The sequence below is a fragment of the Lissotriton helveticus genome, chromosome 6 (genome assembly GCF_964261635.1).
Source record: "Lissotriton helveticus chromosome 6, aLisHel1.1, whole genome shotgun sequence".
NCBI classification, from domain to species: Eukaryota; Metazoa; Chordata; class Amphibia; order Caudata; family Salamandridae; genus Lissotriton; species Lissotriton helveticus.
Genome location: NC_136067.1, coordinates 2066591287 through 2066615209, shown reverse-complemented (window position 1 = coordinate 2066615209; position 23923 = coordinate 2066591287). Strand labels below are relative to the sequence as shown.

The 23923-nt window shown below is 50.2% G+C and overlaps 1 protein-coding gene across 1 annotated transcript in view; it reads right to left on the bottom strand.

Moving 5' to 3' along the window:
- The window catches only part of LOC144762996 (uncharacterized), a 164112-nt gene that overhangs the window by 123014 nt on the left and 17175 nt on the right, over positions 1-23923 (bottom strand). Inside the window, exon 2 of the mRNA XM_078648309.1 lies at positions 5396-5542. Within this exon, the coding sequence (XP_078504435.1) occupies positions 5396-5542 (147 nt within the window). The remainder of the gene's footprint in view (positions 1-5395; positions 5543-23923) is intronic.

Sequence of the window (23923 nt, the reverse complement as noted above, 5' to 3'; positions counted from 1 at the left end):
AACTGAGCGTAATTCAAGGAGAGATTGGGGTCTTTTGGGAGGGGCTGCTAGGATTTAAGATTGATATAGCGCCTACTCCAATGTTAATGGGGCATGATAGCAGTCTGGGCCTCAGTAAGGATGAGGAAGCTTTTGTTATATGTGGGGCAGTTCTCAGGATACTTTTAGCTGCAAGATGGAAGGACCCCACTGCCCCCACCTTCCAAATGTGACTTGCTCGGTCTGTCTTTTTTAAATGCTGCATTAAGAAATGTGTGTGTGTTATCTTAAATGCACCAACATTTGTTTTTCTTGCATTGCCTGACTGATGTCAGTGTCCGTGTACGGGTCCATGACTTTGGATTCCTCGAAGCAGAATCCTTGCGTTTGAATTGTCCTTCGCAACTCACCCAGCTCGCCCAACTGAGCCCCCTGGACATCAAGTGTCCTCCGCTCTTGACACTGAATATTGAATATTGCGTAACCAGGTTCTGATGATGGCCTCACTCGAAAAAAGGCACTTGGCGCCTTCATTTAACGAATACCCTACCTAATCATTATAAAATGTTAACAATAATTGTTTGGGTACTTCGAATCTAAGGAAACTGTTTTACTTCACTTATCCTTGTGGCACCCACCACAAAACGCTGTATATACCACATCACATGTCACTTGCGCCGTCACCATAACTTCACAAGCACTTGTGCACAGTATTTATATGGTTACATGTAATTTAATGTAACGCAGTGATACCACCTCATGTGCTTGTACATGTTGTTTGATTGAAATACAAATCACTTTCATAAGAAAAATGTTTCCCTGGCTTTCTCCTCTTTTGGATTAATTCCACTGCAATTAATTTTGCCACATGTACCTGTACGTTGAATAATACACTTGTTTGAGACACTGTTGTTTGTTACTAACGATTGCCCCAGTCTCCCTGTGGTTTATGGGCTACCTTCTGCAGTCTAATACTGCTTGCTTAAAGGGAGTGCTGTGTCCTTTCCTCGTCTTTGGAAAGTGCTGTTCAAAGTGTATTTTTAAAGGTGCAGTGATATATTTGCCTCCCAGGTGGGAGTGCAGGGTTTTTGGGTGTGGCTTATTGGTGAGAAGTCACATTCATTAATGAGGGGCAGGTTAGGAGGCTGTGGAAGGAAGAGGTCCACTAACTCACGACCTGGACACAAGAGGGCAAACCATTACTAGGTGGAGCTGCGGGTAGCAACGCATGCTGACAAGATCATTCAGGTTCGGATAGCACTAAGAATAGGTAGTTTAGGTAGGGCAGTTGGTTTGATCATAAGATCAGTGAGACAGGGGCCAGTTTGGACTCTCCATTAGTCAGAAGAACGCATTATAGACCTGCAAGTACTTGGTCTAATGAAATTCAAAGTTGGCTCCAGCTGCTGTTCAGCGGCAATCAATGAGGGCAGGGATGTTTTTTTAAAATGTCTTATTTGGAGGGGTGCATTACTGATGAATTCTCTCTTAAGTGAACATGCTCTGGTCATAGCTGAATTGGGTTTTAAGAATTCAAGATATCAAGTTAATATTGCATGATTTAATGATTTGTAAGGAGAATGCTGGATGGTGGATTTTTTAAAATGTGGGCTGCTTCTCATTTGCATTCTTGAAAATCGCCAGGCAAATCTAGGAATTGCTGAAGTTTTTTTGCAGCCAAGAGAGCTGTATGACACTGGACATTTTACTGGGCTGAAGTCTCAACTGCTGAGTTTCCCTCATGGTGCAAACAACAATCCACAATGGGCAAAATCCCAACATCCAAACAAGGATCTCACCGTGGTTTAGTAATTGGTGCAGTTCCAAGATCCAATGTTGCAGTCAATGGTAGCAGGAGGTTTGGCCATTGAGGCATTTTTAAGATACAAATCATGAGACTGCATTTTACTGAATTTTATTCAGCTCAATTTGGGCAGGTGTAGTAATTAGCCAGCACCAACTATGAATACTCTAGTAGTAACTTTACCTAGGAATCTACCAGTCGTAGTTAAGAATTTCATGTGCAGGTTCCTAAGCAGGAACCCGCAGACTCACTGAGGTCACTGGCTTCATCGGTACTAAGTTGTATCTGGAACTAAGGTCACAATCTCATTGAGACTTTAAAAGTTGAAATCTCTGAAGCTATATGAGCTACTAAGATGGTTAAAACAGATCTTCAAAAAACTGGACTCCTCACTGGAATCATGAAGTCCTAATTATCTGCTGATCATTCTGTCTGGGGCTGGAGAGAAGTTGACCCAAGCACCCTATCAATACAGAGCGGGTTGGAGGAGGGGCAGGCTAACTACGTCTTTGACAACAAGCAACAACTCTGCAGCATATTGATGCTTTCATCCCCTCGCCTCGCAGTTGGGCTGTGAGAATCTGATGAATCCTTGAAGACCTTGGTCCATTAGGAAATCTTACACCCGGAATCTACTGGGCCTTGTGATGGTCTTTCTGTAATTAGTTTGATTCTTCTAGCTGGCACAGCCTAGCTCCTTATGCATGCAGATATGTTCTGTCTGTCCTCGAGTCACAGTCAATGACCTTCACAGAGGATTCCTAGATTTGCATCTCTTTCTTACACTGATGTTCAAGCCACCTCGGTGTCCAGATGATCTACAAAGTTTTGTGCATTAAGACACAGTATTATCCTCCCCTATTGCCAAGGCAGAACTCCAGACTCATAGCAGTGTATTTTCCAGTTGTTGTCCAGTTTTCCTAGACTACAGAGCAAGAGTTGATGGTTAGTCCATTGGTTTATGAAGTCCAGCGCAGAAAGAACTCGGCATCTATTCCAATGGTCCAATCAGTAACATAACTAAAGGAGGGAAACAACTGTCAGTAAATGGATGGGCCTGTTACCCAGATGTTGGGCTGGATTGTTGTTGTGCAGGAAGGGACACCTTCCGGCACCAAAACATTATAATAAATAGGAAAAACAGGAAAAAATCCAAATACATACAACCTATGACCAACTACAGAGTGAGTTATCACAAGTTAGAGAATAAAGCCAAATATATTAATAATGCATATTGAGCCTAAAATACAAGTAAATTCCCCTGCTTTTTCACTACGGGGCTAATTCCCACACGGTGTGGGGGGGAGCCGGCGCCGCGGTGCTCGTGACGAGACCAGGCCGTCATTAGTCACGGTGGAGCTGTGCTCATGACGGCCTGGTCTCGTCACGACCCCGCACACTCATTAAATCTCCTGCACAGGTGGGGAATTAACTGCGCTGGGTGGTGCGGCGGCGTTATGACGAGACCAGGCCGTTATGAGCACAGCTCAACTGTGACACATGACGGCCTGGTCTCGTCATGAGCACACAAGGGGTTAAACAACAAACATAAATCATTAGGCAAGGGAAATTTGTCATGGTGGGTACATTTTTTCAAAACTTTTCTCTATTTAATAACTCATATGCAAGGGGGCGGAGCTTGCTCGCGACCAAGATGGCCGCTTGAGCCGAGTGCTCCATAACACCATCTAACTATCCAAAATAAATCCGGCAACTACAGTGCAAGAGTCATCTGAGATAGCGGGCCCCGGGCATCGGACTCCAGCAGCAGCGAGTTCGTGTTCCTCTGACCCTCGAGCGGCCTTCCTAGATGTAGTTTGAGAGCCCCGCCACTACGGAGTTGGTTAGGCCACAATCCCCGTCCTAGAGTTGCTGCGGAGGGTTCCGCTGCGTAGGAGCCCGGTGTGTACATAAAGTGCTTCATTTTGCAGACGCCCCACTGAACTGACGACCTGCGCTGTGCCCCAGCAACACAGGGCAGCTGTACACCGACGGCCTCAGGCCCCACAACGAGCTGCGTGGGAGGGCTCTCCCGAGAAGTACTGGTTCCGCATCGGAGGCCCACATCAGACGGAGGCACAGCTCCTGGATTGGAGCCGTCTGAGCACTGCTGCCCTTCCCCGTTCTTCTGGGTGCACTGCGGTCATCCCGTGGCTCGTGCTTGCGGAGGCGCCTTGGGGAGCGGCGTGCTGTAGGGAACCGGAGTGGACTGCTCAACTGGCAGATTGGGGCGGCAATCTTGGGGCCTGAAGGGCACCGATTCTCCTTGTCTTGACCTGGAAGGTAGGATACCTGCTGGGACAGTGTCTTTGGAGTGCCTAGTGGCTGCCTAGCTGTGGCTGTGGGATGCGCCTTGGGTGACGACCGCTGGCCAGATATTGGTATCTGGGATTCAGAGAGCTACTTCTGATGTTTCATGTTATGAAATGATAGAATATTAAGGGCAATTTTGGTACACATAATATTTATGGTTGGAGGTCAACGTGGTATATATGACTGTATCAAGAGGAACCCAAAAGTTACTCCTGTATTCTGACCTCTATGAGGGACTTGGGTCAGCTGAACAGGCCTTTGCCCCCGTTAAATGTTAGAAAATGGTATTCGCTCAGCACCCATGCAGCCCAGGCTAACACAGTACTGGCAGGACAGTGCACTTCAACATAAAAGAAAAATACAACTATGCACATTCCAAATCTAACTAAACACTCCCTTCACAAATCTCACAGGACAAATCAGAGGTTTAAATTTTTCGCTCATTTTGTGCAATTTTTGCACATTTTTGTAACCACTTCTCCATGTTCAGTGTCATAATCATGTATGTGACCTGGACATTGTGGGATAGCCAGACGAGGCACACGTCTTGTGCTGCCATGTATTTCATATTATGCACATGCCCTGTATTTAGGTATGCACTGATGTCCCACTCAAGGTTCAGTGGCAAAGGTCATGACGTAGGTGAAGGTTGAGCACCTCAGAGAGTCTAACCAACGGATTGAAATATACATATTACAGCAAGCATCTTGCAGCCCAGGTGCTATGATATATGGGACAAATAATAACAAGAACTTCTGTGATGTAGCGTGAAGAGAGCACCAGTTAGTGAATGCACAAAGCCCTTCAATATAAACTTATCCCACTCAAAGGTCAGCCACAACTTGTGCAGACACATGGCAACTCACCTGTGCATATAAACATATATGCAGATGTGCAAATATGCTTATACAACATTTTGCAAAAGTAAATTCAGACCGTTTTCTTAGACACTCTTTCTAGAACCACTGTGTGTATAATGAAAAATGAATACATACGAAGGAGGCTCTTGGGTAATGAGTTTCAGATTTCGGTGCTTCGCAGTGCACCCAGGAAAGCTGGAAGAATGGTCCGCACTCAAGTTAAGAAATAGGGCAGTACCCTGAATGTGACAGGTACCTGTCATTAGCTCAGAAAGCTGTTATTAGCTTTCAAATGCAGGTTTTATAAGATTTATCTAGTACATTTCAGGTGTGTACTGTGCCCTGCCCCCAATCTACCGGCCAGGCTCAGCCTAAAAATAGCAACACAAGCAACGATTTAACATCAACATCCGATGTCACACCCTCCTGACACTGATACCTGGCTCTGGAGCTTTGCACTTTAATCCACAGTTGAAGTTGCAGCACTTCTGATCCCCTTTGCAGTCACCATCACTCTTGCACTGTGGGACTTCTGGTTTGATGCACTTCTTGTTGTCTTTGGGACACTTTCCTGGCTTTGGTAAAACTGAAATAAATGAGAATGTGTTACTTTGCATCTTTTCTTGAACCAAACCATGATAACAATTGATAACCCAGGTAATGTTATGCTAATGAGCAGGGTTTGGGGGGAGGTGTTTATGAGTGACTGTAGAGTCCAGGTGTGATTGTGTTTCTCTGTCATTTCTTCTCGCTCTTACATTACAAGCTGTCCTGGAAATCAGCAACATGCGGAAGGTACGTTACAAACAGTGGACAGCTTTACATCTGGCACTACCTATGTACATAGAGGGCTTCATGCCGTGAATTAGTACAGCATCACTGAGGGACATAGTGGGAATTGTGTTTAATATAGTGCCCCCTTTTTGAATGGAATACAAGGCAAGCACAGAAAGCAGTTTCAATGCAGGGCCTGGGTTATATTTTTGGCATTTGGAACAGTGGTGATTTGCTGAGCAATGTTATCACGATCCAATTTTGACAATATTGGTGAGCACAAGAAGAAGCTCCATCATGGTGTTTGCTTTAATTAAGGTCATGCCAGTGGGCACATATGGCTATTCTTCCATGGTGACCTAGTTAAGTAATTTCACTCTACATTTAAGGCTAGGTCTTCCATGAAAAGCCATAGATGAAAATATTTTTTTCATTTTATATTTCCACCCCGAAAAACGCAGAAATATGGTTTCAAATTATTTTCCACTTACTTTCAAGAATCTAATTCCAATGTGAATGTAGATTTATGGTAACTTTAGTGGAAAATATATTTTGTTAAATGCGTACCAGGTGCTGCCTGAGAAAAAACAAGTTCAGAACTACTTTGCATCTCATACTCTATTCAGGGGCCAAATACACATACCTGGCTAGAAACCAATAGCCTTATGTCAGGGGACAACTGCACAAAATCATTGCAATATTTTCTATGACGATTTGTGCCCAACTTCTGCTACAAAATTCACAATTCATGATTTTGGGATCTCTTGCTTCGCATTATAAGAGTCATAGAAGTGTTAATGCCCCACAGTTTATAGGTTCACCAGCCACTAATGATAGAATAAAATTAATGAGGCTGGGTTACTTTGAGTCTGTATATGAGTCTGTATATGTAGATACATTCACTCAGTTGCCATTTGTGATCTGACCCATGTTTAATTTTGACAGTTGTGTAACTAGTGTGTTATCAGTTGACTGGGGGTGAGTGTTTGTATTGTCAACGCTCCGTCCATCATCCCCTTTGGTTTTTCTTTGTTCACCCTAAGTTGGCAGGGTATGCTCAGACGTGAGTCCCTTGCTCACTTTGCCACTGGATTCAAGCAAGCCCGGCTGAAGACGGCTGTAATGCCAGAAACCGGTCCTGGGAAGCTTGATTCCGGTCCAGGGAAGACATGGCTTGGCAGTTCGGTCTGGACTGTTCCCATGAGGCACAGGGTCAGACTGATTTGCATATGGCCATGTCTGAACTGGGGTGGCGAAGTGAGCTAAAGAACGGTGATGGATGAAACACAGATCAGTTGACTGGAGGTGAGTGTTTGTATTGTCAACGCTCCGTCCATCATCCCCTTTGGTTTTTCTTTGTTCGCCCTACGTTGGCAGGGTATGCTCAGACGTGAGTCCCTTGCTCACTTTGCCACTGGATTCAAGCAAGCCCAGCTGAAGACGACTGTAATGCCAGAAACCGGTCCTGGGAAGCTTGATTCCGGTCCAGGGAAGACATGGCTTGGCAGTTCGGGCTGGACTGTTCCCATGAGGCACAGGGTCAGACTGATTTGCATGTGGCCATGTCTGAACTGGGGTGGCGGAGTGAGCTAAAGAACGGTGAAGGATTAAATCCAGATCAGTTGACTGGGGGTGAGTGTTTGTATTGTCAACGCTCCGTCCATCAACCCTTTTGGTTTTTCTTTGTTCGCCCTAAATTGGCAGGGTATGCTCAGACGTGAGTCCCTTGCTGACTTTGCCACTGGATTCAAGCAAGCCTGGCTGAAGACGGCTGTAATGCCAGAAACCGGTCCTGGGAAGCTTGATTCCGGTCCAGGGAAGACATGGCTTTGCAGTTCGGGCTGGACTGTTCCCATGAGGCACAGGGTCAGACTCATTTGCATATGGCCATGTCTGCACTGGGTTGGCGGAGTGAGCTAAAGAACGGTGATGGATGAAACCCAGATCAGTTGACTGGGGGTGAGTGTTTGTATTGTCAACGCTCCGTCCATCATCCCCTTTGGTTTTTCTTTGTTCGCCCTAAGTTGGCAGGGTATGCTCAGACGTGAGTCCCTTGATCAATTTCCCACTGGATTCAAGCAAGCCCGGCTGAAGACGGCTGTAATGCCAGAAACCGGTCCTGGGAAGCTTGATTCCGGTCCAGGAAGACATGGCTTGGCAGTTCGGGCTGGACTGTTCCCATGAGGCACAGTGTCAGACTGATTTGCATATGGCCATGTCTGAACTGGGGTGGCGGAGTGAGCTAAAGAACCGTGATGGATTAAACCCAGATCAGTTGACTGGGGGTGAGTGTTTGTATTGTCAACGCTCCGTCCATCATCCCCTTTGGTTTTTCTTTGTTCGCCCTAAGTTGGCAGGTTATGCTCAGACGTGAGTCCCTTGCTCACTTTGCCACTGGATTCAAGCAAACCCGGCTGAAGACGGCTGTAATGCCAGAACCCGGTCCTTGGAAGCTTGATTCCGGTCCAGGGAAGACATGGCTTGGCAGTTCGGGCTGGACTGTTCCCATGAGGCGCAGGGTCAGACTGATTTGCATATGGCCATGCCTGAACTGGGGTGGCGGAGTGATCTAAAGAACGGTGATGGATTAATCCTGGATCAGTTGACTGGGGGTGAGTGTTTGTATTGTCAACCCTCCATTCATCAACCCCTTTGGTTTTTCTTTGTTCGCCCTAAGTTGGCAGGGTATGCTCAGACGTGAGTCCCTTGCTCACTTTGCCATTGGATTCAAGCAAACCCGCCTGAAGACGGCAGTAATGCCAGAAACCGGTCCTGGGAGGCTTGATTCCGGTCCAGGGAAGACATGGCTTGGCAGTTCGGGCTGGACTGTTCCCATGAGGCACAGGGTCAGACGGATTTGCATATGGCCATGTCTGAACTGGGTTGGCGGAGTGAGCTAAAGAACGGTGATGGATGAAACCCAGATCAGTTGACTGGAGGTGAGTGTTTGTATTGTCAACGCTCCGTCCATCATCCCCTTTGGTTTTTCTTTGTTCGCCCTAAGTTGGCAGGGTATGCTCAGACGTGAGTCCCTTGCTCACTTTGCCACTGGATTCAAGCAAGCCCGGATGAAGACGGCTGTAATGCCAGAAACCGGTCCTGGGAAGCTTGATTCCAGTCCAGGGAAGACATGGCTTGGCAGTTCGGGCTGGACTGTTCCCATGAGGCACAGGGTCAGACTGATTTGCATATGGCCATGTCTGAACTGGGGTGGCGGAGTGAGCTAAAGAACGGTGAAGGATTAAACCCAGATCAGTTGACTGGGGGTGAGTGTTTGTATTGTCAACGCTCCGTCCATCAACCCTTTTGGTTTTTCTTTGTTCGCACTAAATTGGCAGGGTATGCTCAGACGTGAGTCCCTTGCTGACTTTGCCACTGGATTCAAGCAAGCCTGGCTGAAGACGGCTGTAATGCCAGAAACCGGTCCTGGGAAGCTTGATTCCGGTCCAGGGAAGACATGGCTTTGCAGTTCGGGCTGGACTGTTCCCATGAGGTACAGGGTCAGACTCATTTGCATATGGCCATGTCTGAACTGGGGTGGCGGAGTGAGCTAAAGAACGGTGATGGATGAAACCCAGATCAGTTGACTGGGGGTGAGTGTTTGTATTGTCAACGCTCCATCCATCATCCCCTTTGGTTTTTCTTTGTTCGCCCTAAGTTGGCAGGGTATGCTCAGACGTGAGTCTCTTGCTCACTTTGCCACTGGATTCAAGCAAGCCCGGCTGACGACGGGTGTAATGACAGAAACCGGTCCTGGGAAGCTTGATTCCGGTCCAGGGAAGACATGGCTTGGCAGTTCAGGCTGGACTGTTCCCATGAGGCACAGGGTCAGACTGATTTGCATATGGCCATGTCTGAACTGGGGTTGCGGAGTGAGCTAAAGAACGGTGATGGATTAAACCCAGATCAGTTGACTGGGGGTGAGTGTTTGTATTGTCAACGCTCCGTCCATCATCCCCTTTGGCTTTTCTTTGTTCGCCCTAAGTTGGCAGGGTATGCTCAGACGTGAGTCCCTTGCTCACTTTGCCACTGGATTCAAGCAAGCCCGGCTGAACACGGCTGTAATGCCAGAAACCGGTCCTGGGAAGCTTGATTCCGGTCCAGGGAAGACATGGCTTTGCAGTTCGGGCTGGACTGTTCCCATGAGGCACAGGGTCAGACTGATTTGCATATAGCCATGTCTGAACTGGGGTGGCTGAGTGAGCTAAAGAACTGTGATGGATTAAACCCAGATCAGTTGACTGGGGGTGAGTGTTTGTATTGTCAACGCTCCGTCCATCATCCCCTTTGGTTTCTCTTTGTTCGCCCTAAGTTGGCAGGGTATGCTCAGACGTGAGTCCCTTGCTCACTTTGCCACTGGATTCAAGCAATCCCGGCTGAAGACGGCTGTAATGCCAGAAACCGGTCCTGGAAAGCTTGATTTCGGTCCAGGGAAGACATGGCTTGGCAGTTCAGGCTGGACTGCTCCCATGAGGCACAGGGTCAGACTTATTTGCAAATGGCCATGTCTGCACTGGGGTGGCGGAGTGAGCTAAAGAACGGTGAAGGATTAAACCCAGATCAGTTGACTGGGGTGAGTGTTTGTATTGTCAACGCTCCGTCCATCAACCCTTTTGGTTTTTCTTTGTTCGCCCTAAATTGGCAGGGTATGCTCAGACGTGAGTCCCTTGCTGACTTTGCCACTGGATTCAAGCAAGCCCGGCTGAAGACGGCTGTAATGCCAGAAACCGGTCCTGGGAAGCTTGATTCCGGTCCAGGGAAGACATGGCTTGGCAGTTCGGGCTGGACTGTTCCCATGAGGCACAGGGTCAGACTGATTTGCATATGGCCATGTCTGTACTGGGGTGGCGAAGTGAGCTAAAGAACGGTGATGGATGAAACCCAGATCAGTTGACTGGGGGTGAGTGTTTGTATTGTCAACGCTCCGTCCATCATCCCCTTTGGTTTTTCTTTGTTCGCCCTAAGTTGGCAGGGTATGCTCAGACGTGAGTCCCTTGCTCACTTTGCCACTGGATTCAAGCAAGCCCGGCTGAAGACGGCTGTAATGCCAGAAACCGGTCCTGGGAAGCTTGATTCCGGTACAGGGAAGACATGGCTTGGCAGTTCGGGCTGGACTGTTCCCATGAGGCACAGGGTCAGACTGATTTGCAAATGGCCATGTCTGAACTGGGGTGGCGGAGTGAGCTAAAGAACGGTGATGGATTAAACCCAGATCAGTTGACTTGGGGTGAGTGTCTGTATTGACAACGCTCCGTCCATCATCCCCTTTGGTTTTTCTTTGTTCGCCCTAAGTTGGCAGGGTATGCTCAGACGTGAGTCCCTTGCTCACTTTGCCACTGGATTCAAGCAATCCCGGCTGAAGATGGCTGTAATGCCAGAAACCGGTCCTGGGAAGCTTGATTCCGGTCCAGGGAAGACATGGCTTGGCAGTTCGGGCTGGACTGTTCCCATGAGGCACAGGATCAGACTGATTTGCATATGGCCATGTCTGAACTGGGGTGGCGGAGTGAGCTAAAGAACGGTGATGGATTTAACCCAGATCAGTTGACTGGGGGTGAGTGTTTGTATTGTCAACGCTCCGTCCATCATCCCCTTTGGTTTTTCTTTGTTCGCCCTAAGTTGGCAGGGTATGCTCAGACGTGAGTCCCATGCTCACTTTGCCACTGGATTCAAGCAAGCCCGGCTGAAGACGGCTGTAATGCCAGAAACCGGTCCTGGGAAGCTTGATTCCGGTCCAGGGAAGACATGGCTTGGCAGTTCGGGCTGGACTGTTCCCATGAGGCACAGGGTCAGACTGATTTGCATATGGCCATGTCTGAACTGGGGTGGTGGAGTGAGCTAAAGAACGGTGATGGATGAAACCCAGATCAGTTGACTGGGGGTGAGTGTTTGTATTGTCAACGCTCCGTCCATCATCCCCTTTGGTTTTTCTTTGTTCGCCCTAAGTTGGCAGGGTATGCTCAGACGTGAGTCCCTTGCTCACTTTGCCACTGGATTCAAGCAAGCCCGGCTGAAGACGGCTGTAATGCCAGAAACCGGTCCTGGGAAGCTTGATTCCGGTCCAGGGAAGACATGGCTTGGCAGTTCGGTCTGGACTGTTCCCATGAGGCACAGGGTCAGACTGATTTGCATATGGCCATGTCTGAACTGGGGTGGCGAAGTGAGCTAAAGAACGGTGATGGATGAAACACAGATCAGTTGACTGGAGGTGAGTGTTTGTATTGTCAACGCTCCGTCCATCATCCCCTTTGGTTTTTCTTTGTTCGCCCTACGTTGGCAGGGTATGCTCAGACGTGAGTCCCTTGCTCACTTTGCCACTGGATTCAAGCAAGCCCGGCTGAAGACGACTGTAATGCCAGAAACCGGTCCTGGGAAGCTTGATTCCGGTCCAGGGAAGACATGGCTTGGCAGTTCGGGCTGGACTGTTCCCATGAGGCACAGGGTCAGACTGATTTGCATGTGGCCATGTCTGAACTGGGGTGGCGGAGTGAGCTAAAGAACGGTGAAGGATTAAATCCAGATCAGTTGACTGGGGGTGAGTGTTTGTATTGTCAACGCTCCGTCCATCAACCCTTTTGGTTTTTCTTTGTTCGCCCTAAATTGGCAGGGTATGCTCAGACGTGAGTCCCTTGCTGACTTTGCCACTGGATTCAAGCAAGCCTGGCTGAAGACGGCTGTAATGCCAGAAACCGGTCCTGGGAAGCTTGATTCCGGTCCAGGGAAGACATGGCTTTGCAGTTCGGGCTGGACTGTTCCCATGAGGCACAGGGTCAGACTCATTTGCATATGGCCATGTCTGCACTGGGGTGGCGGAGTGAGCTAAAGAACGGTGATGGATGAAACCCAGATCAGTTGACTGGGGGTGAGTGTTTGTATTGTCAACGCTCCGTCCATCATCCCCTTTGGTTTTTCTTTGTTCGCCCTAAGTTGGCAGGGTATGCTCAGACGTGAGTCCCTTGATCAATTTCCCACTGGATTCAAGCAAGCCCGGCTGAAGACGGCTGTAATGCCAGAAACCGGTCCTGGGAAGCTTGATTCCGGTCCAGGGAAGACATGGCTTGGCAGTTCGGGCTGGACTGTTCCCATGAGGCACAGGGTCAGACTGATTTGCATATGGCCATGTCTGAACTGGGGTGGCGGAGTGAGCTAAAGAACGGTGATGGATTAAACCCAGATCAGTTGACTGGGGGTGAGTGTTTGTATTGTCAACGCTCCGTCCATCATCCCCTTTGGTTTTTCTTTGTTCGCCCTAAGTTGGCAGGTTATGCTCAGACGTGAGTCCCTTGCTCACTTTGCCACTGGATTCAAGCAAACCCGGCTGAAGACGGCTGTAATGCCAGAACCCGGTCCTTGGAAGCTTGATTCCGGTCCAGGGAAGACATGGCTTGGCAGTTCGGGCTGGACTGTTCCCATGAGGCGCAGGGTCAGACTGATTTGCATATGGCCATGCCTGAACTGGGGTGGCGGAGTGATCTAAAGAACGGTGATGGATTAATCCTGGATCAGTTGACTGGGGGTGAGTGTTTGTATTGTCAACCCTCCATTCATCAACCCCTTTGGTTTTTCTTTGTTCGCCCTAAGTTGGCAGGGTATGCTCAGACGTGAGTCCCTTGCTCACTTTGCCATTGGATTCAAGCAAACCCGCCTGAAGACGGCAGTAATGCCAGAAACCGGTCCTGGGAGGCTTGATTCCGGTCCAGGGAAGACATGGCTTGGCAGTTCGGGCTGGACTGTTCCCATGAGGCACAGGGTCAGACGGATTTGCATATGGCCATGTCTGAACTGGGTTGGCGGAGTGAGCTAAAGAACGGTGATGGATGAAACCCAGATCAGTTGACTGGAGGTGAGTGTTTGTATTGTCAACGCTCCGTCCATCATCCCCTTTGGTTTTTCTTTGTTCGCCCTAAGTTGGCAGGGTATGCTCAGACGTGAGTCCCTTGCTCACTTTGCCACTGGATTCAAGCAAGCCCGGATGAAGACGGCTGTAATGCCAGAAACCGGTCCTGGGAAGCTTGATTCCGGTCCAGGGAAGACATGGCTTGGCAGTTCGGGCTGGACTGTTCCCATGAGGCACAGGGTCAGACTGATTTGCATATGGCCATGTCTGAACTGGGGTGGCGGAGTGAGCTAAAGAACGGTGAAGGATTAAACCCAGATCAGTTGACTGGGGGTGAGTGTTTGTATTGTCAACGCTCCGTCCATCAACCCTTTTGGTTTTTCTTTGTTCGCACTAAATTGGCAGGGTATGCTCAGACGTGAGTCCCTTGCTGACTTTGCCACTGGATTCAAGCAAGCCTGGCTGAAGACGGCTGTAATGCCAGAAACCGGTCCTGGGAAGCTTGATTCCGGTCCAGGGAAGACATGGCTTTGCAGTTCGGGCTGGACTGTTCCCATGAGGTACAGGGTCAGACTCATTTGCATATGGCCATGTCTGAACTGGGGTGGCGGAGTGAGCTAAAGAACGGTGATGGATGAAACCCAGATCAGTTGACTGGGGGTGAGTGTTTGTATTGTCAACGCTCCATCCATCATCCCCTTTGGTTTTTCTTTGTTCGCCCTAAGTTGGCAGGGTATGCTCAGACGTGAGTCTCTTGCTCACTTTGCCACTGGATTCAAGCAAGCCCGGCTGACGACGGGTGTAATGACAGAAACCGGTCCTGGGAAGCTTGATTCCGGTCCAGGGAAGACATGGCTTGGCAGTTCAGGCTGGACTGTTCCCATGAGGCACAGGGTCAGACTGATTTGCATATGGCCATGTCTGAACTGGGGTTGCGGAGTGAGCTAAAGAACGGTGATGGATTAAACCCAGATCAGTTGACTGGGGGTGAGTGTTTGTATTGTCAACGCTCCGTCCATCATCCCCTTTGGCTTTTCTTTGTTCGCCCTAAGTTGGCAGGGTATGCTCAGACGTGAGTCCCTTGCTCACTTTGCCACTGGATTCAAGCAAGCCCGGCTGAACACGGCTGTAATGCCAGAAACCGGTCCTGGGAAGCTTGATTCCGGTCCAGGGAAGACATGGCTTTGCAGTTCGGGCTGGACTGTTCCCATGAGGCACAGGGTCAGACTGATTTGCATATAGCCATGTCTGAACTGGGTTGGCTGAGTGAGCTAAAGAACTGTGATGGATTAAACCCAGATCAGTTGACTGGGGGTGAGTGTTTGTATTGTCAACGCTCCGTCCATCATCCCCTTTGGTTTCTCTTTGTTCGCCCTAAGTTGGCAGGGTATGCTCAGACGTGAGTCCCTTGCTCACTTTGCCACTGGATTCAAGCAATCCCGGCTGAAGACGGCTGTAATGCCAGAAACCGGTCCTGGAAAGCTTGATTTCGGTCCAGGGAAGACATGGCTTGGCAGTTCAGGCTGGACTGCTCCCATGAGGCACAGGGTCAGACTTATTTGCAAATGGCCATGTCTGAACTGGGGTGGCGGAGTGAGCTAAAGAACGGTGAAGGATTAAACCCAGATCAGTTGACTGGGGTGAGTGTTTGTATTGTCAACGCTCCGTCCATCAACCCTTTTGGTTTTTCTTTGTTCGCCCTAAATTGGCAGGGTATGCTCAGACGTGAGTCCCTTGCTGACTTTGCCACTGGATTCAAGCAAGCCCGGCTGAAGACGGCTGTAATGCCAGAAACCGGTCCTGGGAAGCTTGATTCCGGTCCAGGGAAGACATGGCTTGGCAGTTCGGGCTGGACTGTTCCCATGAGGCACAGGGTCAGACTGATTTGCATATGGCCATGTCTGTACTGGGGTGGCGAAGTGAGCTAAAGAACGGTGATGGATGAAACCCAGATCAGTTGACTGGGGGTGAGTGTTTGTATTGTCAACGCTCCGTCCATCATCCCCTTTGGTTTTTCTTTGTTCGCCCTAAGTTGGCAGGGTATGCTCAGACGTGAGTCCCTTGCTCACTTTGCCACTGGATTCAAGCAAGCCCGGCTGAAGACGGCTGTAATGCCAGAAACCGGTCCTGGGAAGCTTGATTCCGGTACAGGGAAGACATGGCTTGGCAGTTCGGGCTGGACTGTTCCCATGAGGCACAGGGTCAGACTGATTTGCAAATGGCCATGTCTGAACTGGGGTGGCGGACTGAGCTAAAGAACGGTGATGGATTAAACCCAGATCAGTTGACTTGGGGTGAGTGTCTGTATTGACAACGCTCCGTCCATCATCCCCTTTGGTTTTTCTTTGTTCGCCCTAAGTTGGCAGGGTATGCTCAGACGTGAGTCCCTTGCTCACTTTGCCACTGGATTCAAGCAATCCCGGCTGAAGATGGCTGTAATGCCAGAAACCGGTCCTGGGAAGCTTGATTCCGGTCCAGGGAAGACATGGCTTGGCAGTTCGGGCTGGACTGTTCCCATGAGGCACAGGATCAGACTGATTTGCATATGGCCATGTCTGAACTGGGGTGGCGGAGTGAGCTAAAGAACGGTGATGGATTTAACCCAGATCAGTTGACTGGGGGTGAGTGTTTGTATTGTCAACGCTCCGTCCATCATCCCCTTTGGTTTTTCTTTGTTCGCCCTAAGTTGGCAGGGTATGCTCAGACGTGAGTCCCATGCTCACTTTGCCACTGGATTCAAGCAAGCCCGGCTGAAGACGGCTGTAATGCCAGAAACCGGTCCTGGGAAGCTTGATTCCGGTCCAGGGAAGACATGGCTTGGCAGTTCGGTCTGGACTGTTCCCATGAGGCACAGGGTCAGACTGATTTGCATATGGCCATGTCTGAACTGGGGTGGCGAAGTGAGCTAAAGAACGGTGATGGATGAAACACAGATCAGTTGACTGGAGGTGAGTGTTTGTATTGTCAACGCTCCGTCCATCATCCCCTTTGGTTTTTCTTTGTTCGCCCTACGTTGGCAGGGTATGCTCAGACGTGAGTCCCTTGCTCACTTTGCCACTGGATTCAAGCAAGCCCGGCTGAAGACGACTGTAATGCCAGAAACCGGTCCTGGGAAGCTTGATTCCGGTCCAGGGAAGACATGGCTTGGCAGTTCGGGCTGGACTGTTCCCATGAGGCACAGGGTCAGACTGATTTGCATGTGGCCATGTCTGAACTGGGGTGGCGGAGTGAGCTAAAGAACGGTGAAGGATTAAATCCAGATCAGTTGACTGGGGGTGAGTGTTTGTATTGTCAACGCTCCGTCCATCAACCCTTTTGGTTTTTCTTTGTTCGCCCTAAATTGGCAGGGTATGCTCAGACGTGAGTCCCTTGCTGGCTTTGCCACTGGATTCAAGCAAGCCTGGCTGAAGACGGCTGTAATGCCAGAAACCGGTCCTGGGAAGCTTGATTCCGGTCCAGGGAAGACATGGCTTTGCAGTTCGGGCTGGACTGTTCCCATGAGGCACAGGGTCAGACTCATTTGCATATGGCCATGTCTGCACTGGGGTGGCGGAGTGAGCTAAAGAACGGTGATGGATGAAACCCAGATCAGTTGACTGGGGGTGAGTGTTTGTATTGTCAACGCTCCGTCCATCATCCCCTTTGGTTTTTCTTTGTTCGCCCTAAGTTGGCAGGGTATGCTCAGACGTGAGTCCCTTGATCAATTTCCCACTGGATTCAAGCAAGCCCGGCTGAAGACGGCTGTAATGCCAGAAACCGGTCCTGGGAAGCTTGATTCCGGTCCAGGGAAGACATGGCTTGGCAGTTCGGGCTGGACTGTTCCCATGAGGCACAGGGTCAGACTGATTTGCATATGGCCATGTCTGAACTGGGGTGGCGGAGTGAGCTAAAGAACGGTGATGGATTAAACCCAGATCAGTTGACTGGGGGTGAGTGTTTGTATTGTCAACGCTCCGTCCATCATCCCCTTTGGTTTTTCTTTGTTCGCCCTAAGTTGGCAGGTTATGCTCAGACGTGAGTCCCTTGCTCACTTTGCCACTGGATTCAAGCAAACCCGGCTGAAGACGGCTGTAATGCCAGAACCCGGTCCTTGGAAGCTTGATTCCGGTCCAGGGAAGACATGGCTTGGCAGTTCGGGCTGGACTGTTCCCATGAGGCGCAGGGTCAGACTGATTTGCATATGGCCATGCCTGAACTGGGGTGGCGGAGTGATCTAAAGAACGGTGATGGATTAATCCTGGATCAGTTGACTGGGGGTGAGTGTTTGTATTGTCAACCCTCCATTCATCAACCCCTTTGGTTTTTCTTTGTTCGCCCTAAGTTGGCAGGGTATGCTCAGACGTGAGTCCCTTGCTCACTTTGCCATTGGATTCAAGCAAACCCGCCTGAAGACGGCAGTAATGCCAGAAACCGGTCCTGGGAGGCTTGATTCCGGTCCAGGGAAGACATGGCTTGGCAGTTCGGGCTGGACTGTTCCCATGAGGCACAGGGTCAGACGGATTTGCATATGGCCATGTCTGAACTGGGTTGGCGGAGTGAGCTAAAGAACGGTGATGGATGAAACCCAGATCAGTTGACTGGAGGTGAGTGTTTGTATTGTCAACGCTCCGTCCATCATCCCCTTTGGTTTTTCTTTGTTCGCCCTAAGTTGGCAGGGTATGCTCAGACGTGAGTCCCTTGCTCACTTTGCCACTGGATTCAAGCAAGCCCGGATGAAGACGGCTGTAATGCCAGAAACCGGTCCTGGGAAGCTTGATTCTGGTCCAGGGAAGACATGGCTTGGCAGTTCGGGCTGGACTGTTCCCATGAGGCACAGGGTCAGACTGATTTGCATATGGCCATGTCTGAACTGGGGTGGCGGAGTGAGCTAAAGAACGGTGAAGGATTAAACCCAGATCAGTTGACTGGGGGTGAGTGTTTGTATTGTCAACGCTCCGTCCATCAACCCTTTTGGTTTTTCTTTGTTCGCACTAAATTGGCAGGGTATGCTCAGACGTGAGTCCCTTGCTGACTTTGCCACTGGATTCAAGCAAGCCTGGCTGAAGACGGCTGTAATGCCAGAAACCGGTCCTGGGAAGCTTGATTCCGGTCCAGGGAAGACATGGCTTTGCAGTTCGGGCTGGACTGTTCCCATGAGGTACAGGGTCAGACTCATTTGCATATGGCCATGTCTGAACTGGGGTGGCGGAGTGAGCTAAAGAACGGTGATGGATGAAACCCAGATCAGTTGACTGGGGGTGAGTGTTTGTATTGTCAACGCTCCATCCATCATCCCCTTTGGTTTTTCTTTGTTCGCCCTAAGTTGGCAGGGTATGCTCAGACGTGAGTCTCTTGCTCACTTTGCCACTGGATTCAAGCAAGCCCGGCTGACGACGGGTGTAATGACAGAAACCGGTCCTGGGAAGCTTGATTCCGGTCCAGGGAAGACATGGCTTGGCAGTTCAGGCTGGACTGTTCCCATGAGGCACAGGGTCAGACTGATTTGCATATGGCCATGTCTGAACTGGGGTTGCGGAGTGAGCTAAAGAACGGTGATGGATTAAACCCAGATCAGTTGACTGGGGGTGAGTGTTTGTATTGTCAACGCTCCGTCCATCATCCCCTTTGGCTTTTCTTTGTTCGCCCTAAGTTGGCAGGGTATGCTCAGACGTGAGTCCCTTGCTCACTTTGCCACTGGATTCAAGCAAGCCCGGCTGAACACGGCTGTAATGCCAGAAACCGGTCCTGGGAAGCTTGATTCCGGTCCAGGGAAGACATGGCTTTGCAGTTCGGGCTGGACTGTTCCCATGAGGCACAGGGTCAGACTGATTTGCATATAGCCATGTCTGAACTGGGGTGGCTGAGTGAGCTAAAGAACTGTGATGGATTAAACCCAGATCAGTTGACTGGGGGTGAGTGTTTGTATTGTCAACGCTCCGTCCATCATCCCCTTTGGTTTCTCTTTGTTCGCCCTAAGTTGGCAGGGTATGCTCAGACGTGAGTCCCTTGCTCACTTTGCCACTGGATTCAAGCAATCCCGGCTGAAGACGGCTGTAATGCCAGAAACCGGTCCTGGAAAGCTTGATTTCGGTCCAGGGAAGACATGGCTTGGCAGTTCAGGCTGGACTGCTCCCATGAGGCACAGGGTCAGACTTATTTGCAAATGGCCATGTCTGAACTGGGGTGGCGGAGTGAGCTAAAGAACGGTGAAGGATTAAACCCAGATCAGTTGACTGGGGTGAGTGTTTGTATTGTCAACGCTCCGTCCATCAACCCTTTTGGTTTTTCTTTGTTCGCCCTAAATTGGCAGGGTATGCTCAGACGTGAGTCCCTTGCTGACTTTGCCACTGGATTCAAGCAAGCCCGGCTGAAGACGGCTGTAATGCCAGAAACCGGTCCTGGGAAGCTTGATTCCGGTCCAGGGAAGACATGGCTTGGCAGTTCGGGCTGGACTGTTCCCATGAGGCACAGGGTCAGACTGATTTGCATATGGCCATGTCTGTACTGGGGTGGCGAAGTGAGCTAAAGAACGGTGATGGATGAAACCCAGATCAGTTGACTGGGGGTGAGTGTTTGTATTGTCAACGCTCCGTCCATCATCCCCTTTGGTTTTTCTTTGTTCGCCCTAAGTTGGCAGGGTATGCTCAGACGTGAGTCCCTTGCTCACTTTGCCACTGGATTCAAGCAAGCCCGGCTGAAGACGGCTGTAATGCCAGAAACCGGTCCTGGGAAGCTTGATTCCGGTACAGGGAAGACATGGCTTGGCAGTTCGGGCTGGACTGTTCCCATGAGGCACAGGGTCAGACTGATTTGCAAATGGCCATGTCTGAACTGGGGTGGCGGACTGAGCTAAAGAACGGTGATGGATTAAACCCAGATCAGTTGACTTGGGGTGAGTGTCTGTATTGACAATGCTCCGTCCATCATCCCCTTTGGTTTTTCTTTGTTCGCCCTAAGTTGGCAGGGTATGCTCAGACGTGAGTCCCTTGCTCACTTTGCCACTGGATTCAAGCAATCCCGGCTGAAGATGGCTGTAATGCCAGAAACCGGTCCTGGGAAGCTTGATTCCGGTCCAGGGAAGACATGGCTTGGCAGTTCGGGCTGGACTGTTCCCATGAGGCACAGGATCAGACTGATTTGCATATGGCCATGTCTGAACTGGGGTGGCGGAGTGAGCTAAAGAACGGTGATGGATTTAACCCAGATCAGTTGACTGGGGGTGAGTGTTTGTATTGTCAACGCTCCGTCCATCATCCCCTTTGGTTTTTCTTTGTTCGCCCTAAGTTGGCAGGGTATGCTCAGACGTGAGTCCCATGCTCACTTTGCCACTGGATTCAAGCAAGCCCGGCTGAAGACGGCTGTAATGCCAGAAACCGGTCCTGGGAAGCTTGATTCCGGTCCAGGGAAGACATGGCTTGGCAGTTCGGGCTGGACTGTTCCCATGAGGCACAGGGTCAGACGGATTTGCATATGGCCATGTCTGAACTGGGTTGGCGGAGTGAGCTAAAGAACGGTGATGGATGAAACCCAGATCAGTTGACTGGAGGTGAGTGTTTGTATTGTCAACGCTCCGTCCATCATCCCCTTTGGTTTTTCTTTGTTCGCCCTAAGTTGGCAGGGTATGCTCAGACGTGAGTCCCTTGCTCACTTTGCCACTGGATTCAAGCAAGCCCGGATGAAGACGGCTGTAATGCCAGAAACCGGTCCTGGGAAGCTTGATTCCGGTCCAGGGAAGACATGGCTTGGCAGTTCGGGCTGGACTGTTCCCATGAGGCACAGGGTCAGACTGATTTGCATATGGCCATGTCTGAACTGGGGTGGCGGAGTGAGCTAAAGAACGGTGAAGGATTAAACACAGATCAGTTGACTGGGGGTGAGTGTTTGTATTGTCAACGCTCCGTCCATCAACCCTTTTGGTTTTTCTTTGTTCGCACTAAATTGGCAGGGTATGCTCAGACGTGAGTCCCTTGCTGACTTTGCCACTGGATTCAAGCAAGCCTGGCTGAAGACGGCTGTAATGCCAGAAACCGGTCCTGGGAAGCTTGATTCCGGTCCAGGGAAGACATGGCTTTGCAGTTCGGGCTGGACTGTTCCCATGAGGTACAGGGTCAGACTCATTTGCATATGGCCATGTCTGAACTGGGGTGGCGGAGTGAGCTAAAGAACGGTGATGGATGAAACCCAGATCAGTTGACTGGGGGTGAGTGTTTGTATTGTCAACGCTCCATCCATCATCCCCTTTGGTTTTTCTTTGTTCGCCCTAAGTTGGCAGGGTATGCTCAGACGTGAGTCTCTTGCTCACTTTGCCACTGGATTCAAGCAAGCCCGGCTGACGACGGGTGTAATGACAGAAACCGGTCCTGGGAAGCTTGATTCCGGTCCAGGGAAGACATGGCTTGGCAGTTCAGGCTGGACTGTTCCCATGAGGCACAGGGTCAGACTGATTTGCATATGGCCATGTCTGAACTGGGGTTGCGGAGTGAGCTAAAGAACGGTGATGGATTAAACCCAGATCAGTTGACTGGGGGTGAGTGTTTGTATTGTCAACGCTCCGTCCATCATCCCCTTTGGCTTTTCTTTGTTCGCCCTAAGTTGGCAGGGTATGCTCAGACGTGAGTCCCTTGCTCACTTTGCCACTGGATTCAAGCAAGCCCGGCTGAACACGGCTGTAATGCCAGAAACCGGTCCTGGGAAGCTTGATTCCGGTCCAGGGAAGACATGGCTTTGCAGTTCGGGCTGGACTGTTCCCATGAGGCACAGGGTCAGACTGATTTGCATATAGCCATGTCTGAACTGGGGTGGCTGAGTGAGCTAAAGAACTGTGATGGATTAAACCCAGATCAGTTGACTGGGGGTGAGTGTTTGTATTGTCAACGCTCCGTCCATCATCCCCTTTGGTTTCTCTTTGTTCGCCCTAAGTTGGCAGGGTATGCTCAGACGTGAGTCCCTTGCTCACTTTGCCACTGGATTCAAGCAATCCCGGCTGAAGACGGCTGTAATGCCAGAAACCGGTCCTGGAAAGCTTGATTTCGGTCCAGGGAAGACATGGCTTGGCAGTTCAGGCTGGACTGCTCCCATGAGGCACAGGGTCAGACTTATTTGCAAATGGCCATGTCTGAACTGGGGTGGCGGAGTGAGCTAAAGAACGGTGAAGGATTAAACCCAGATCAGTTGACTGGGGTGAGTGTTTGTATTGTCAACGCTCCGTCCATCAACCCTTTTGGTTTTTCTTTGTTCGCCCTAAATTGGCAGGGTATGCTCAGACGTGAGTCCCTTGCTGACTTTGCCACTGGATTCAAGCAAGCCCGGCTGAAGACGGCTGTAATGCCAGAAACCGGTCCTGGGAAGCTTGATTCCGGTCCAGGGAAGACATGGCTTGGCAGTTCGGGCTGGACTGTTCCCATGAGGCACAGGGTCAGACTGATTTGCATATGGCCATGTCTGTACTGGGGTGGCGAAGTGAGCTAAAGAACGGTGATGGATGAAACCCAGATCAGTTGACTGGGGGTGAGTGTTTGTATTGTCAACGCTCCGTCCATCATCCCCTTTGGTTTTTCTTTGTTCGCCCTAAGTTGGCAGGGTATGCTCAGACGTGAGTCCCTTGCTCACTTTGCCACTGGATTCAAGCAAGCCCGGCTGAAGACGGCTGTAATGCCAGAAACCGGTCCTGGGAAGCTTGATTCCGGTACAGGGAAGACATGGCTTGGCAGTTCGGGCTGGACTGTTCCCATGAGGCACAGGGTCAGACTGATTTGCAAATGGCCATGTCTGAACTGGGGTGGCGGACTGAGCTAAAGAACGGTGATGGATTAAACCCAGATCAGTTGACTTGGGGTGAGTGTCTGTATTGACAACGCTCCGTCCATCATCCCCTTTGGTTTTTCTTTGTTCGCCCTAAGTTGGCAGGGTATGCTCAGACGTGAGTCCCTTGCTCACTTTGCCACTGGATTCAAGCAATCCCGGCTGAAGATGGCTGTAATGCCAGAAACCGGTCCTGGGAAGCTTGATTCCGGTCCAGGGAAGACATGGCTTGGCAGTTCGGGCTGGACTGTTCCCATGAGGCACAGGATCAGACTGATTTGCATATGGCCATGTCTGAACTGGGGTGGCGGAGTGAGCTAAAGAACGGTGATGGATTTAACCCAGATCAGTTGACTGGGGGTGAGTGTTTGTATTGTCAACGCTCCGTCCATCATCCCCTTTGGTTTTTCTTTGTTCGCCCTAAGTTGGCAGGGTATGCTCAGACGTGAGTCCCATGCTCACTTTGCCACTGGATTCAAGCAAGCCCGGCTGAAGACGGCTGTAATGCCAGAAACCGGTCCTGGGAAGCTTGATTCCGGTCCAGGGAAGACATGGCTTGGCAGTTCGGGCTGGACT